This window comes from Pteropus alecto, unplaced genomic scaffold (genome assembly GCF_000325575.1).
Source record: "Pteropus alecto unplaced genomic scaffold, ASM32557v1 scaffold3, whole genome shotgun sequence".
Lineage (NCBI taxonomy): Eukaryota > Metazoa > Chordata > Mammalia > Chiroptera > Pteropodidae > Pteropus > Pteropus alecto.
Window position 1 is genome coordinate 21,768,749 of NW_006442484.1, and position 17,559 is coordinate 21,786,307.

The 17,559-nt window shown below is 35.9% G+C and overlaps 1 protein-coding gene across 9 annotated transcripts in view; it reads right to left on the reverse strand.

Annotated features, from left to right (window-relative positions):
* ZEB2 (zinc finger E-box binding homeobox 2) overlaps positions 1-17,559 on the reverse strand; it is a 130,221-nt gene that overhangs the window by 9,364 nt on the left and 103,298 nt on the right. For all 9 annotated transcript variants that reach the window (XM_006921047.3, XM_025039335.1, XM_025039336.1 and 6 more), the window contains 5 exons: positions 8,997-9,185; positions 8,092-8,306; positions 5,372-5,480; positions 2,462-4,431; positions 885-1,065 (listed from right to left, as the gene is read on the reverse strand). In XM_006921047.3, coding sequence (XP_006921109.1) covers positions 885-1,065; positions 2,462-4,431; positions 5,372-5,480; positions 8,092-8,306; positions 8,997-9,185 — 2,664 coding nt within the window. The remainder of the gene's footprint in view (positions 1-884; positions 1,066-2,461; positions 4,432-5,371; positions 5,481-8,091; positions 8,307-8,996; positions 9,186-17,559) is intronic.

Below are 17,559 nucleotides of genomic sequence, written 5' to 3' on the forward strand. Positions count from 1 at the left end.
CCCATCCAGGGCTAGTAACAGCATGCCAACTTTCTAGTGGAAAAAGTTGGAGATGAGTTAGGGACAGGGATGAGGCTGAGCTACTTTGTTGTGAAGGGCAGAGGGAGAAGAGGAGAGAGGGAGCACAGGCATAGCTCCATCACAGAGATACAGACTGGAACTTGGATTGTGGGAAGTGATATTGCTTCACATTACGGTACTTGATGTTTCTGTTAAAAAAATTAACCCACTATCACTCTACTCATAGGGTAGAATCAGGCTGCTATCTTGTCAACTCTATAATTATTCTGAATTGGAAATAAACTAATTAAATTTAGAAAGTTTTATTTCAGTCTTCTAAATATAAGTAGTTTCAGTAGCTCGTGTGGCCTATTACTTTACTTATGTCTATTTTTTTCACAGAACTAACATTTTTAGTTTACTCAAACTATGGCCAATTTATAAGAACTAACCAGAATCATACCTGAATCATGGCTTACTTGAGTTTTGGATGGTGAGATTAATACAGCAGTGACTAAAGTTTTTGTTATCAAATTTTCACATATATAGGTTCATCACAGCTTAAATATTTGAAGATATTTTCAATAACTGGCTTGTGTCATGCTGTTTTATCACTCTGGCCATTTAAATATACCTTTGATGTGATTTGTGAATTTTGGTGTACAGATTAACTCAGAAGATAGACAAGCACACTCATAAGTACATAAATGATCCAATAAACAGACAACAAAAAAGTCCTACTGAGCTAGGCAAAAGCGTTATTTCTTCCTTGTTGAAGGTATCAGCATATGTTACATCTTATGTCGCACAAGTGTACTCATTAAATATTATGAAATGTACAACAGGCAGGGAAGCTCTAACTAGCTAGTCAAAGTCACTCATACCTGTGTGTTCGTATTTATGTCGCAGAAGGGAACTGCTTTTCTGGAATGTCTTGTCACATAAGTCACACGCATACATGCCACTCTCTGTCTTCTTGATCTTCTTTCGAGACAGACAGGAATCGGAGTCTGTCATGTCATCTAGGCCTGACATGTAGTCTTGTGCTCCATCAAGCAATTCTCCCTGTGATATAATCACATAGTTCAACACAGGCTCTTCTCTTTGTATTTATACCGAACAGCTTCGCATAGGCCGACATTTGGAGAACCTCAACAGTGCTTACCATTAATCGATCTACTTTTTTTTTTTTTTTTTAAAAAAAAACCTATTACTTTCTATAAACAATATATGAGGCCTCACATTTCGACAAAATATAAACCTTCTCTGCCCTAGATGGTAAAGCTCCTTGTTTGTCAAGGATAGAAAATGGTCAACTCTGAAGGTGAGAAAAACATGAATTTTCTAAAATCTTTCATTTTCTTTACATCAGGAAATATCCATGAGTGAAAATTCAGCATCAGAATTTGTGTATTTTCTAGTGTGCTTAACTTTAGAAATGATCTGTAGCTGCAGAAACCTCATTTTAATTAAATTTTATATTTAGGTACAAAATGTTATTATTATGCAATCTATTTAAATGTATGTCTACCAACTAAGGGCCTCAAGCTATATTTTTATATTTAATTTTCTAATTTGAAATAGGGAATATTAATAACACTTTTTATCAATGTTCTATCTATGTTAAAACAGCCTTCAGCATTGAGCAATAATGAATGTGGATCAGTAAATTATTAAATTTCTTGATATTTATTTTGTCTTGATCCAAAGGAGTGCAAACTTGCATGATAACATACATTTCCATTTGCTAGTCCACAGTTCAGTTTTCTTAGACTACGTTTGCACTAATTAATATTAGAGAAGATTAAATAGGCTTAAATACATTTACAAAGAGGGCAGATGTACTATAAATTGGAATACTGGAACAGCTGTTACAGAGGTACACTGCTACTTATGCTCCTATTTTGCAAACAGGGATTATAGTCCATGATGATAAAACATACCTGTTTTTGTCTTTTGTATTTGAAAAACCATAAAAATGGTTTATCTACTAGTTTAAAAATTACATAGTCATGTGGAATGTACAAAATATTTTTTAAACACTCTTCAAAATAAACTATTCCCTATAACCAAGTACATATTAAATTTATACTTGCATTATTGTGAATTGTGAACATCCATAAAAGCATGTTACTATTTAAATCTTAACTTTCAGCATCTATGTAAGTTTACCAAATATCGTTATCAAAGTATAATTCTAAGAGCAGATGGATCGATCTAAACAAATCCCAAACAAATATTAAGTTCTTTATCTTTTTTAAGGCAAATGTGCTTAAATAGTGGTGTGCTACTGTTTCTTCATTTAATTTTCTGCTCTAGGTTCAAGTTAAAACAAACACTTCTATTTCTGCTGAAACCATAGCGCTTCATTTTTTTCCACTGAGATTTTTTTTCTCTACATGTGCATCAGTGATATAATTGTCATCTCCTCTTTTTACAGCAAAAAGACAGGTCACGTTACCTGAAATCCTTGCTTCCGTTGGTACTTTCTCCTTTGTTGCATATCAGCAAAAGTAGCTGCTCCAGTTGGGTAAGTATAGGCCATATGTGGTAGGAAGCTCATCTGATCCAGTCCTGGGTATGGTCGTAGCCCAGGGATACTGGTCTGGACTGGTGGCATGAAAGTGGCAGGGGGAAATGCGCTTTGTGGAGGAAGAGCTGTGTACAAAGGTTTGGCACTAAATGGATTCATGCCAAACACTGGGTTAGTGCTTTTGTTGTCCAGATTATTTGAATTTGAAAACTCTTTCTTGATAAAAGTCAAATTTAGAGGCTCATCTGAGTTTTCAGATGATGAAGAAATACTGTTATGGTCTAAATTTATGCTGCTAGATTTTGTTTTGTTCTTTGTGGCTATAATACTTTTGGGTTCTTTCATTTGTTTTGGTAATGACAAGTCCAAAGGCTCAGCCTGGAGCTCCTCAGAAGAGAAGCTGTTTGGAGTGTAAGAACTACTGTGGGAGTTTTTAGAAGATGTGGAGGAAAGATTTAAGGGAGAAGGAGTGTTACTCCTCGAGTGGTCCAATTTTTCAACTGCTTTAATATTGGCAAAATGGGAAGGTTTTGTTAGCCTGAGAGGAGGATCACAATTCGTAACACTGTTGTGGAGTTCTGCGATAGATGGCGATGTTATTGAGTCCATAGGTTTTACGGGAGACCTGGGTAATAAAGAGTCTTTTGTGGGAGGGTTACTGTTGGGAGCTAACGGCTTGGAGTTCCTTTCCAGGGATGGTGACCTGGAATTCGAATACTGGTAGACTTTTCGTTGCTCAAACCATTCCTTCACAAATTCCTGAGGAAGTCCCACAGCAATGGAAATTTTCAGCAGTTCATCAGAGTTGGGCTCCATGTTCATAGCATAGTATGCTTTAAGTACAGACATGTGGTCCTTGTATGGGTTGATAGGGCTTGTCATTCCTTTCTCAGAAAGTACAGATGACAAGAGGAGGGCTTTATTATCAACAAAAACTCCGGCCTTGTTGGGGACTATGTTTTCATGAGGTTGTAGGACTGCCTTGATCTCTTCGTTCATTTTACAAAGGTAACGTTCATGCTGATGCAGGGGAATGGGGCCAGGAAAACTTTCTTTACAGAACTGGCATGAAAATGGAGTGGATATGTTGTGGTTTTCAATCATTTTATCATCAGTGACCAAATCAATTAAAGTACGCAGTTTCTCTTTCTTTATGTTACTGATCTGTCTCCTTGAGTCAGTAGTCAAGCTCTGGAGGCAAGCTTTGGCTTCATTGACTTTTTCTAATGTGTAGTCAATAATACTTTTAGTGGCACCATTATGACTCACTACTGGGAGACCTACAGGTGGAATATTAGGAGAGGTAACTCCTTGTTCCTCAGGTTGAGAGCATGGATCCTTCATGTGATAACCTTTCAACTTTGAAATCTCTTCAGCCTTGCAGTCCATTTTTTGCCTGGAAACCGTATTGTCCACAATCTGTAGAACCTTTTGTACCTCACTTAAATTACTATTCATTGTGGGAAATCCAAGTAAAGGGGCTTCCATCCCTACACCTAAGTGCTGCATTGGACTCTGAGCAGACGGATGAACTCCTAAAGGGCTGGTGGCTCCAAGTGCACCGTTCATAAAGGGACTAGTGCCGCTAAACCCGTGTGTGGCCATAAGAACTTTATAGTCATTGAAGTCTAGTGGTTCTGTTTTAATTTTAAGTAAGCCTGTTTGTTCAGACATACTAAGTGGTTTTCCATTCTCCAATTTGTTTCTTAACTGAGTAATGGCTGAATTAGTAGGAGAAGAAGAAACAGAATTAGGGGAAGAACCCGTCTTGATATTATTTCTCATTCGGCCATTTACAGATATTAACCCAATACATTTCTTGCTGCTGATGTGTGAACTGTAGGAACCAGAATGGGAGAAACGTTTCTTGCAGTTTGGGCACTCGTAGGGTTTTTCACCTAGAATGATAATTAAGATGAGCATTACATTTCTTTGACTGAGTAACAACTGCAATTGTCTACCAAACAAGAACCTGTGAAACCAAATGAAAGTAACACGATGGGGTATCTCTACATTGTCGGTGCTTAGATTAGAATTATGTGGCCATAACTGTTCCTAGGCTTTATCTACCTGGCGGGGGCGGTATTATTCAAAATGTTAGCAGTGGAAGGTGGGAGCTGTCTATGCCTTTTTCAGCCAAGATCCAAAATCTTGTCTTGCCATCGGCAGCCTCCCATTTAAACGTAGTGTCAGATTAATGTGTGGTCAATAGCACAATAAAGATGTCACAGTATTTAAAGGGGAGTGTAGCCATGGCTTTAATCAACTCTGTGGAGATTCCACTGATTCTACCAATCCAACTAGTCCTTTGAATAGCATCCAATTTGGTAATAAAATGCTTGGCAGAGCTATCAAAACAGTTATAATGGAGAAATCTCGGTGGTAGGATATTGTTCTGAAATATACAGCTTTCAGGAATCAAGGAACATGTATAATATGAAAGCTCTTTCCAAAATTTTTCAATTTTTTTTTCTTTCATGGTTAGGTATCAAAAACGAATATCCTTCAGAATTTGCCAGCTGAGTTTCTTCAAGTTAAAAATATTTAATCTGTAGAAGGGTTTTCAAAAGGACAAAAAGGAGTCTCTAGATTTTGTAATAAATCAAAGCATTAGCAATTTTTAGGAAGTATAAGCATTCCTCCTCTTGTTTATCACCGAGATCATGCTATTGGTGATAGCATAAGTCTCGTGAAGACAACGGAGGCACACGTAGTTTATGAAATAAATGGATAGTTGTGAAAAGCTACAAACAGGATTGTGTAAATTTTAAACAACCTTTTAAAACTCCCCTAATGAAACAAAATGCAAATGCGAGCACCAGCACCTCTGCTACTCACCACTGTGAATTCGCAGGTGTTCTTTCAGATGGTGTTTATATTTGAAGGCCTTGCCGCACTCTGTGCATTTGAACTTGCGATTACCTGCTCCTTGGGTCAGCATTTGGTGCTATAAAAGGATAAAGATTGACATCAGTTTTGTCCAGGAGGAACAAAGGAAATTTGTTACAAATATTTTTAAAAGGCCTCTATTTTTCAGACAGGCCAAAAGGTTTGAGTGCATGTTTATTTATTTGCCCAGTCTTTCAAAGTTGCAATAAAAGCGATAATGTTGGCAATAAAATAGGAACAAATAAAAAAAAAAGTGCTTTTACATGAGCATCCAACACTTGCTTTAGAATTATCTCTGTAGTGTATTTTCTAAAACGTTTTTTTGAGCCTTTGGAGATGAGAAAGAATAATTATAAAGATGTTTGTGGTTCTCTGTGTACTGCAGATTCTAAAATCTGAAGATTCCCTGCTCGAATGCAACTATTTTCTTAAGGAAAAAATCAATATTATCCCCAAAATTCTAAACAGTCCCCCAAAAATCTCCTCACAGAAATAACTGATTTTATCAAATTTTCTGTATCAAGGTAAAAGTGTATCTTATACTGAAGTAATATCAAATCTGAAGGAGAAAAAAAAAAACCCTCGTACACAAACAAATAAATTCTTGACTACAAATACTTTATTACATGGTGTACTTTTAAATATTCCCTTCACTGTGCTAGTAATAAATGTAAACCCTGCTTTTCCTGAGGTGTTGCATATCGCATATCAGATTTGGTTCACTATCGAATGTAAGAGACAGCATCTTGGGTTAGAGCTGCTTGAGCAGTTTTATCACAGGCCAGTAGGAAAGACTTCAACGACTTTTCATTTTCCTTTTTAGTTGTGTGCTAGGGAGTAGGGACAAAAAAGAAAAAAAAGTTTGCTGAAAAGACAAGTTAAAAGCAGTGAAGATATAATCAAACACAGCTGACCTTTTTGAACAAGGGGAAAAAAGGCACTGTGACTTAGAATCCTGAGGAAAAAAAAATTACAGTCATCCACTCTGGATGCTCAAGGTAGGAGGTCAGCCTTTTGCAAGCAGCAATGACACAAAAGCCTTTTGCAAAAAGACAGCACAGAAACGGTATGACAACTGCTAGGGTGTGCTGAATCTTCCCACATTCCTAGTGAGACAGATGGTGTTACATGGGACACAGGGAGGTTTGTTCAAACAGCAGCAACCTTCAAAGATCAAGCAGAGCCCAGCCCGCCGAGCGCCATTGAGGGACCAGCGCTCATATGTTGCTGAGTTGCATAAACAAACAGCAACAGCTGCTTTGTCTCCCCCCACAGCCCTCAGAGGACTACTATAAACTTTAGTTGTGCCACTGTTAATATGATACAATCATTTTAATTTACTAATTGTAAATGCCATGAGCAAATGAGGGGACTTTTCAACACCAAAGCTACCATTCATAATGCGCCAACACAATCACACTTCTGCATGTGAAATTTAAAGCAGTTATGCTAGATAAATATCTAGGCACTTTTTTTTCCTAGAGTTTTTGTGCACATAAGCAAGGGGAGATAAACTGTTACATAAGCGTAACTATGCAAGCATAGTTTTTATAACTGAACTTTGAAAAACATTCACGTGACAAACTCAATCAGATATAAATGGAATGATTTATATGTTCACTTAAAACAGTAAAATTCCATAATATAGCATCATCGTCATTGCTTGGTTGTTTTGCTTATTCTCGTTTTCTTTAGTCAAAGAAAATAAAGCCCATAGGAGAAAACAAGAATTTTATAGAATGTCTTGTTTAATAATTTTTAAAACAGATATGGTGGCAAGGCTTATGTAGGGTGATTCCAGCTCTGCAAGGCCAGTTACTGGGATTTAAGGCACACCATTTCTGTTAGCATCCAAACACATCATAGTATCAATCTGCAGTCAGTTCTCTCCAGAGAACAGAAAGATCAGTTTTGCTAAAACATTTAAAAGACACTATCTTTTAATTTAATCAACCTTATTCAATCATTTTAAGGATTTAGGAAGCTAGGCTTTCCTGTCCAAAACAGAGTTTGTATTTTTAACACAAGTAAGCTAAAAAAGGCAGAGTAATCTTACATTCGGCAACAAATATGCATATCAAGAAGGGATCATTTTTAATATATATCAAACATTTTGATATTAATCCAATTTACTTTTAGTATATACACACAAATATTATATGCTTTTAAAAATCTTCCTTAAAACACTTAATTCCATTTCATAAACTAGTGGCAGCTTGTAAAAATAATCTAAGTAACTGAAGGTGTCATATCACAAATGAAAGAAATACACACTTTACTGTGACTTAGATCCTATACGAAAAAAATTTCAAAGTAACACGGTGAAAAATGGAATTAAAATTGCTGAGATGTTTAATAATGTATAATTAAAATGCTACAATTTCATTCACTTTTTGTGGAACATAAAAATGAAACTAAAGTCAAGTTAAAGTGCAAATAAAATTTCTAAATTAGAAATTAACACACTCATTCGATCGTGAACATAAGACTATTAAATCATATTAGAAGAGACCATCAAAAAATCATTTAGACCTCAATTAAAGCTATTACCATTAAAAGATCTGCATCTTCAAAATGCCATGAAAAATTAATAATGATTGCCAATCAAAGCAATATCGTTTCTCTAAGGGGTTATTATAGAAAGAAATCACTTAAAACCAACCCCCCACCTGATCTGTCCCTGGCTTGTGCGTCACCATATGCCGCTCGAGCTGGGTGCGGTAGGCAAACGTGTAGCTACAAAGAGGGCAGGAAAAGTTCTCTTCATTCTTCTCGTGGCGGTACTTGATGTGCTCCTTCAGTGATGTCAAGCGCTTGTAGCCCCGGTCGCAGTAGGGGCAGGTCAGCAGTTGGGCAAAAGCATCTGGAGTTCCAGGTGGCAGGTCTGTGGCCGAGAGAGGAGAGGGAGTGAAGCAGGCCAAAAGGTCAGTAAATCAATGGCAGCTAATGGGCTGACTGCCCGGGATGGTATGACAGGAATCACTGCAATCTGCTCCACGAGAGAGCCATCATTGCACTCGGCCTCCGCGCACACCAGTCCCCTCGCACACCCAGGACAGACTTGTTGGAATCAGCTCACACTGCGCTAGAAAATTAATTAATTACTTGAGCTTTTGGGGGGAAATTTAAACAGCTGACAAATGAGGAAATTCTCTTTAGGTGACTGACAGTTCGTAGTAAACCTTCAGTCACATATGACTCAGGAATTCACAATGTGAAGGAGCTTTTCAGGTGTCCATAAAAAAGAACAAAAGGTTAGGGTCAGTATTTCTAAACTCTTTTTCCGTCAAAAGTGAAATATTTCAAAAAGATAGGAAACAATTTAGATATTTTTATCTCTTAGAAATAGGCTCTAATTGTTCTTGTTCTTTATTGGATGTACAAATGACACAAATTTGCTGACAAAAAAATTTCACAATACCCTAAAATTACAGTTCTAATCTTTGCTCATGAAATTCCATGCCTCTGCAGCTGTTCTTCAAATTTTAAGGTAAACACCCAGGCATGTAGTGCATTTGTAATTGTAACAGCTGCAGAGGTCAGTGTAGTGGCTAAAAATGAATTACAGCCTCACCATTTTCTTCTTGCCCATTGGCCTCTGGCGTGCCAAGGCGAGACAGCTCCTCAGGGGCTTCTGGGTAAATAATGGCTGTGTCACTGCGCTGAAGGTATTCCTCGATGCTGACTGCATGGCCATCGCGTTCCTCCAGTTTTCTTTTGGCAAAGTATTCCTCAAAGTCTGATGTGCAATTTGCATTCTTAACTGAAATCATAAAAGGAGAAGATATGTCTTTTCAGGGCCTTCTTCCTAGGAGCCCAAGTCTGCTTACATCTTTGCTAGTAAGAAATGTTGACTTGAAAAAGACTATAAAAACCTAGTTTATTTGTAAGAAGTGTTGCAAATGACCGGTCATTGGCTGAATGCTTATTCTCATAATACATGCAAAAAGAGAGAACGCTTGCTTAAGTTAAATAGGCAGAAAATTTTTATTTTCTTCTTCCAGGAATAGTCCACATAATTCACAAAGAATGAAAAAAAAAATTTTTTTTTAATGTTTTTTAGGGAAAATTTTTGAAAAACGGAACTAGTCTAAGATTCATAAACAAGAGATAATATGAATGCAAAGCTACTTTAATAGTCTATATAACACTTCTTTTTCTTTTAATAAAGATATATTTAATTTTTTATTGCCCTCTAAACTTAACTTCCCAACCACAGATACATCTCGTTGCTAAATAAAGCTTTTAACCCTGTACTTTGAATATCACAGACGACCAGGACTAGTAGTCTGAGACAGATCTGAGACAGATATTCCTAGAGAGATATTAATGCGACTTTGTTAAAAAATCATGAAATGTAGTAGTTTATCTTTTCCTATAATTTCAATATGTAGCTCAGTATTTTAAAGCTGCTGAAAATAAAATAAAGGTTATAACTGATATAAATAAAATAAAAAGTAACAGAGTGAGTTAGGAAAACAGCTATAGCTGTGCGATTTTGATATTATTTTTAAATTTCGTAATTACGAACCTATTCCCAAGAAATAAATAATGGTTGTAAGTAAATTTTGGAACTCGTGTCATAAGAATGTGTATATTCTGAAATAAGTCGTGGCTTAAATATTCTAAATAAAATTTTTTTATGCCTAAGAGAGTCGGGAGAGTGGCTGTAACATTATACTCTAGTTAAGTAGGTGAAAAACAAATCCTTTGCTTATACAATTAATGGTGGAGTGCTACCTTCATAGTTTCTGAGAGCAGAAACTATGTATTTTTTCACTGTATTCTTCATCTCACCTTCTCTGTTATAAAAGATATATATAGTACTTGCCATACCAATTCTGCTTGGCAATTTGTGGCACAGTGATAGTCAAGTAAGTCAGTTAATTTTTATTTTTATTTTTGGCTTTCACCCTTATGAACCTGTGGACTATAGATGAGAATAGAAAGTGGAACCTTCCATTAATTCAATAAGTATTTACTGAATGCCTGGTATGTGATAGTCATCACATCTTGTTTTAATGAGCAAAAAACAGATCCAGTCTCATCCTTCAGGAAGCCATGAGAGAAGTCAATACTAGTGATATTGTCTCAAAAATGAATATAACATTACAAACTCAAATAAGTATTACGAAAGGAAGTCATATGGTGATACGAAAGAAATAACAGGGGGGCCTGATGGGGACCTCATAGAGTCTGGAAAGCTTTAACTGAGAATGCATGAAGTTTAACTTTAGAAGATGGGGAAGAGTAGTGGTGACTGGAAGGAGCATGCAGCATTTCAGGACCTAAAAGGACAGTGCTGGAGTGCAGAGAGCGAAAGTGGAGCAGTGTGATATAAGAATGAAGAGACAGGCAAGAACCAGACCAGCAGCATATGATAGCCCTATTGAGTCTTTGGGTTCTATTCCAAGAGAAGAAGGAAGCCATTGAAGGGTATTAAGCACGGAGGATGGTTGAATGAAATTATGAATTATCTGCATTTTTAAATGACAAATCTGGCTATAGTATGATAGGGATTGCAAGAAGAGAAAAGTCAATTCTTGGAAATCAGGTAGGAGTCTCTTGCCATAGGCCAGGAAAAAGATAAAGGTCAAGGAATTGGTGATGGAAACAATACGAGAAGTGGCTGGATTTGAGAGATACTTTAGAAGTAAAATCACTAGCCTTTTGGGAAAAGAACGGGATGTGTCAAAAAGGGTGAGGCTAGGATTTTTCCTTAGGTTCGAGTTTTTCAAATTTGTGATGTATGATAGGTGACATTAATCAAAGCAGGGAGCACTGAAAGTCTTAAAAGACTTGTAACTGTGAACTAATACACTGGATCAAATTAAAGAAAACTGGGGAGCATTACACTTTGTAGTCCATTAAGCTAAGTGCTAACAATCCTGAAAATGATGATCTCAAATCTTTTTCTTTTTCCACTCCAACTTCCGTTAATTTTAACAAAGCAACAGTATGATTCCAAGACCTGTATTTCCTTCAAATATAGATTCAGAATGTGCACTAGTGGGTTAAGATCTTATATCCTGACATTTTGCTTAAATATTTTCTTAGAATCTAAAATCTTAATTCTTTTCTTAGAAGAATACATAGAATCAGATTACTTTTTCACTGGTATACTCATGATGCTATGGATGTTTTACAAAGGATGCTTACTGGTAGTGATTGCGACAGTGTCATTTAACTTGCACTATTAAGTCGCTAGAGAGTATGAAGCAAATGCCAACTTGCACAAACTATTTGTTCATTGTTTTGAATCATCAAAATAACTTCATTTCTATCAAAAACCATATTTTGTTTTTAAAGGCAAGAAAAAATAAAGGGGACAAAATGGTGAATCCAAGATAAACCTCTCTTGAACAACTTGACGGATTTGACAAATGACTGACTTTTTTTTCAGCATTGTGGTAGTAGAAAGTAATGTAATAGCTCCCTTCTGAATTCAGACCTACTCAAATATTAAATGTTTGCGACACAATTTATTTAAGTTTTTCAAGAACATTGTCCCACTTGAAGATCCTTAACCCTAGTAAACATAGATAGGTGTACATTTAACATTCTAATTTTATCTTGATATTTCAGCAACTATTTGAATTATTTGGCTATCTTTACATGAATTTTCATTTGCATATGAATGTTTCCATCAGAAATGTAATCAAATGCAAATTAAATTGGATTTGCATTAATAGGCTTTTGGCTTAAAAGGGAGGAAAATTCTGATTTTTCTGGATAGGCAAATAAACTGCATCTAGATACATCACTGGTATTTGGAGAGGCAATTCACTTGCTAGATCAAATTTGGCCATGCTAGACTTCTGTGTCAAGTGTGATGGGGACAAAAGACATCAAATCATGTTCTCTCTTTAAGAATCACTTTTGATCATTTTTGTATGCTGAGCATTGAGTATACGACCTAGAAATTAGTAGACTCTCAAGAATCATTTATGGAATATATGTGGAATAAATTATGTCCTTGACACTAATCTTGGTATAGAAGTCTTCTAGTAAAAGGAAACATAAAATAAAGTACCTACAGTTGAGCTAGAAACTTAGACCTACTATTCAAGTAACTGTAGAACAATTAGGTGATAAACAGTAGCGGAAATTATCAATATTTGCAAGAGTCACAATCTGGTGACTGCCAGAGGGGAGGAAGAGTAGGGGGTTGAGAGAAAAAGGTACAGTGTTGAAGAAGTACAAATTAGTAGTTAAAAAATACTCATGGAGATGTAGAGTACAGCATAGGGAATACAGTCAATAGTATTGCAATGGCTATGTGTAGACCCAGATGGGTGATAGAATAATAGGGGGCGGGAGGGAACATTAAAAAGTTCAATAAGGCCTATACAAGTATTCGAAAATAGTTTCATGAAGAAGACAGCACTCAATCATTTACATCTATTTACTCCATAAGGATTTTTCTTCTTGTGGTACAGATATGCTATTACTTATGTGTTTCAGTATCCAGACTCGCTTAAGTGGGCTGGAGTCTAGCTTTCCATGAACTAGGTATAACCATCCTGGATATAATGTGGGTTTTCCCTGGTGTTGCTATGGGTGCCAGTAACATGATTTTCCTACTCAGCACCACAACATTCTCCTTGCTTGAGAACGGTTTCCCACTTTCTCAATTGTCAAATCTTGTGATATGTAAGGCAGCTGCCACGTTATTGCATGATCTTGCTCCCCTAGACACAATGAATTAATCTGAAGTGAACTAATCATAGACCTGAAGTGAACCAATCATAGACCTCCATTCTCCAGGCAAAATTATTGATTGGTCCAGAGATAGCCAGTAAATCCAACTGAACTCAGTAAATCCCTTCCCTATGATTTTAGGACTTTGTTCCAAAAAGAATATCAAAGCAGTTTTTTTTTTTTCTCTCAAGTGACTGTAGTTATAAAATGTAGAACAAAGGAATTGATATATCCCATGTAAAGTAAGAGGACTGAAGAAGAGAGAGAATGAAACAGATATACAGAGAAAAGTAGAGACAAGATGGCAGGTCTGGACAGTATTTGCTCCTGAGGCCAAGCTGCACCTCTGTCCTTCCAGGGGCTCTGTTGTCAACCCTCCTTAGATTCTGTGAGCTGGAACTCTCCCTTTGCTAACTTTGGCTATGTTGTGTTTCAGTCTCTTAGACTCTCAATCGCCCTGATTATTACAATACTAGAACAAATTATAGAATTACATATTGGTTATTCTCAAATTGCTGGGAGGGATGAAGTTTTGATTCTATTTTGAAGTTCACAATTTTGATTTTTGCAAAGATTTTGTAATATTGTAGAGTGGACACAGGAATGAGTAGAAAATTTGCTAGAAAGTTATAGAATTCCCCACTGCATTTTTCTAGTCTAAAGTCAACCTCATTTTCTTTCTCGCCCCCCCACCCCATCCCCAGTAATCCTCTTCATTCCTTGGTCTCTTTGGAAAAACTGCCAAAACACACTGACAAAGGATATTTGCATGATATTTATGATCAAGCCGTAATAAAAATTCACAAGAAACCTCAAGTAATTTCTTCCCATACCTTCTCCAGAGATTTTGCATTTAGTCCTAAAATTTACCCTAATGTCTTGCAAATATCTCAACCTTCCCTAAGGTCAAGTAAACTTTTCTTTATCTAAAAAAAAATATATTTTAATTAATTAAAAATGTTTCCTCATAGCCATGTATTTTAATATTGTTAGGGTAAATTTCTAGGTCCCTTCAATTCAGAAAAGCCTCAACTTTCTTGTAAATATGGTGGTCCTTCTTACTAATGTTGCATTAATGATACTTTCATAAATATCTTTATTTCTAGCTTAGATAGATATTCATATTTTTAGGTAGATAATGGTAAATATTAATATGGACTGATTTTAAAAACTATTGCCTAAAAAACAAGCAATGGTAACAGAACTCTAAATAAAAGAGAAATATTGCCCTTCAAATCAGTCACCACCCCCGTGGTTGTCTTAGGGTACTTTCTCAAAGATTCTTAACAGCGAGTTTTACTTAGTATTTACAAGTAGTTCATTACAATGAGATCTCAATACTTAATCCTTCTCTTTTTTTTTGTTTCCCTCTCTTTACTTTTATTACCTCACCATTTATTTTATTTGTAACGAGCTTGTGTTCATGTAGGAAAACAGGTACTCTATTATCACTTGTCTAGTATCCAGCATGTTTTAAATTTTCATTAAAAATTAAAGAAATATATTTGAATATTATGCTAAGCCATTTTAATAAACATTAAAATGAATAAATAATTCTCTTGTAAAGGAAAATATCTTGGAGGGTCTAGAAGAGCTGAAGCAAGTATATGTAAAAAATCGAGTAGAATCACTCATCCATTTCTTTGTTTAATAACTGTTTATTGAGTGCCTACTAGTGCCAGAGAGTGTGCTTGGGGATGAGGACACAATGATGTTGACTGATAATATTTTTCTTCTGCGATTCTCATCTTTAGAGACATGTATATAAAATGGTTGTAATTCTGCAATATACAGACATGTAAATACATAAATATGTATCCACGTATACATACACAGAGACTTCTTCAGTATAACATAGAAATTATACATTTGTTATATAATCTGGATTTCACTCACTTTATACATTCAAGCAAAAGGACTGGAAGAAGCAATCCCAAATCTAGGTAACTATATTCATCATCTTTTTGAAAATTAGTGTCTTTATTAACGACATTTTAGTTAAGAAAACATAGATTATTTTTAATTTCGTCACTGATATTACATTTTTTAGTTTAAAGAAGCCCATCCTCGGCATTTGTTGAGGTTTATAAATTCTCATGACTACTTTGTTTAAAGTTGACTAATTAAATGGAATATAAGCATTTTGTCATTAAAAATGCATGTGTGCATTTCTGCAGGTTTCCAAAATACATATTGGCACCAGGTATCTAAAAACAACCATGAGGGAAGAGGGTGATCTTTTCCTCATTACCCAGCTACACAGGCAGCCCAACAGAGTCTCCAACAGCTCCAGAGGTGTGCGTAAAGCCATGCAAGGCTCGTCAAGAGCAGCAAAGTTCTCTTCTCTTCTTGGGAATTTGTACAGCATCTGGGTTAGTCTCTCCATGTCTGCTCTGACATGGCTTTCTCCCAGGAACACATGTTCAGATACCAGTGAGAGTTCCCCATGTGTAAGAGCTTTAGGAAAGAGAGTTGCAGAAGGAACAGAGAGATGGGAATCTGTACTACTCTGCAGGATCAAGTATCTCCCTAAACAGCAGGAAGCAGCCCAGTCAGGGACAGTCTAATTTTAAAGTGAGGTTTATGTTAGGGGATTGTGAATATCGAGATTAGAGACTACCACTGTTAGACAGTTTTGATTGTTATGTATCCATTCAGAATTCATGCCTTTAAAAAAAAATTCCTTTTAGATAATATGTATTATCTTTCACATCACTGTGGAATCTAAGAATTTGGAATTGGTATATTACCGAAAAGACCCTTAGATTATTTTATTACATTTTAGAGGGGTTTATGAAGTAAGGTGCTTTTGCCCAACAATTCAGTGAGCTTTTCATAGGCTTTCTGTAGAGACATACGACATGTAAGGATGCTTTAGGTCAGTGTTTTTCAGAATGTGGTCTCCAGGCTTGTAGCATCAGTATTACTTGGGAACCTGTTTGAAATGCAAGTTGTTGGGATCCACCCCAGACCTATGAAATCAACAATCTGTATTTTAACAAGCCCTTCAGGAGCTTCTGATGCATGCCCCGTTTAAGAATCACTACTCTAGGAATTCAATTCTCTGCCTCATCTGGCTAAATAAGGCATTCAGTAATATGGTTTTGGGAAACAGCACAGAATTACTCCCATGTGAAGTAGCCTTCCTGACTATCTCTACTTGAGTTCATACCCTCCATTTGCATTTACTAAATATAACCTGCATATCTCCATTTTTAAACTTATCACATCACATTGTAATCTTTCATTTACATGTCTGTGACCTAATAAAGGTATAGATCAAGTCTTATTCAGCTTTCTATTAACAGTGCCTAGTACAGTGCCTGGTACACAGCTAATGCTCAATAACTAAAATATTAGACCAAGTTCAGGGGCATTGAACTCCTCATATTAACTGAGCTATTTATATATTTTAATATCAATAGCCTCATCTGTAAAATGAGCCAGTATATGGTTTCTGGGGTGTCTTTGAAGTTTCAGAATTCCATAATTTCAGTTAATTAAGTGCCCTAATCAATTAGCTTTTTTATTCACTGGCTAGGCCTAGAAAGTTTTATCTGTATTCTTTTCAATTAAAAACTCAAATCAACACAGCTTTCTGATGGACGAACCACATAAACAGATTAAGGCAAAATATTTTGGAGCTGCCTGGAAACCACAGACAACGTCACAAGGAAAACAGTGTTTATTAAATATTTGTTGAATGAATGAAGGAGACACTCAAGAAGCTTGGGATATCAGTTATTTCTTATGGGAACTCTTGCTGTGAAGTGTAGATAGCTGCTCCTAATCACAAACAAAGCTAATAAAACCACAGCATTCATTAGCTAGAAAGTGACAGGCTCTTCTTGGTGTATAGTGATTATAGTCTGAAAATGACCCTCCTGTCTAACCTGCCAACTGCTACTTCTGTTTTTCGCTCTGCTAGAACATATTATTTTTTCTACTTTAGTTCTGAAAACTCATCGTATGAAATTAACTAAAAATTTTTTAAAATGATGATTTGCATAACATATCTGACTGGATGACAAAACTCTTCCATCATATATAAATGCAACAAACATATTAAAAAAATGACATACTTTATAATAGCATGATTCTCTCCTTGTTAAGTATTTAGGTACTAACCGAATTATCTGATAAACCGATCTTGCACAATTGATGAACACTATACATCCACTTAACCCTTGCTGAGAAATAATACATCATGATCAAAGTTGTGTGGCTTCTGTTACCCATGTTAGAAAACTGTCCAATTTAAAAGTTTTAATTTAGACTCTATATGAGAGTAATAAGAGGAATTAGAAGTTATTAAACCAAGAAGATAATAAAAATACAGAAACTTTCTTACTCTTTTCCCTACTTTCTCTCTGCTAATTATATGACTCACAGAATTCATGTTTAAAGAGGCCTAACCATTTGCTAAACTGCTAACT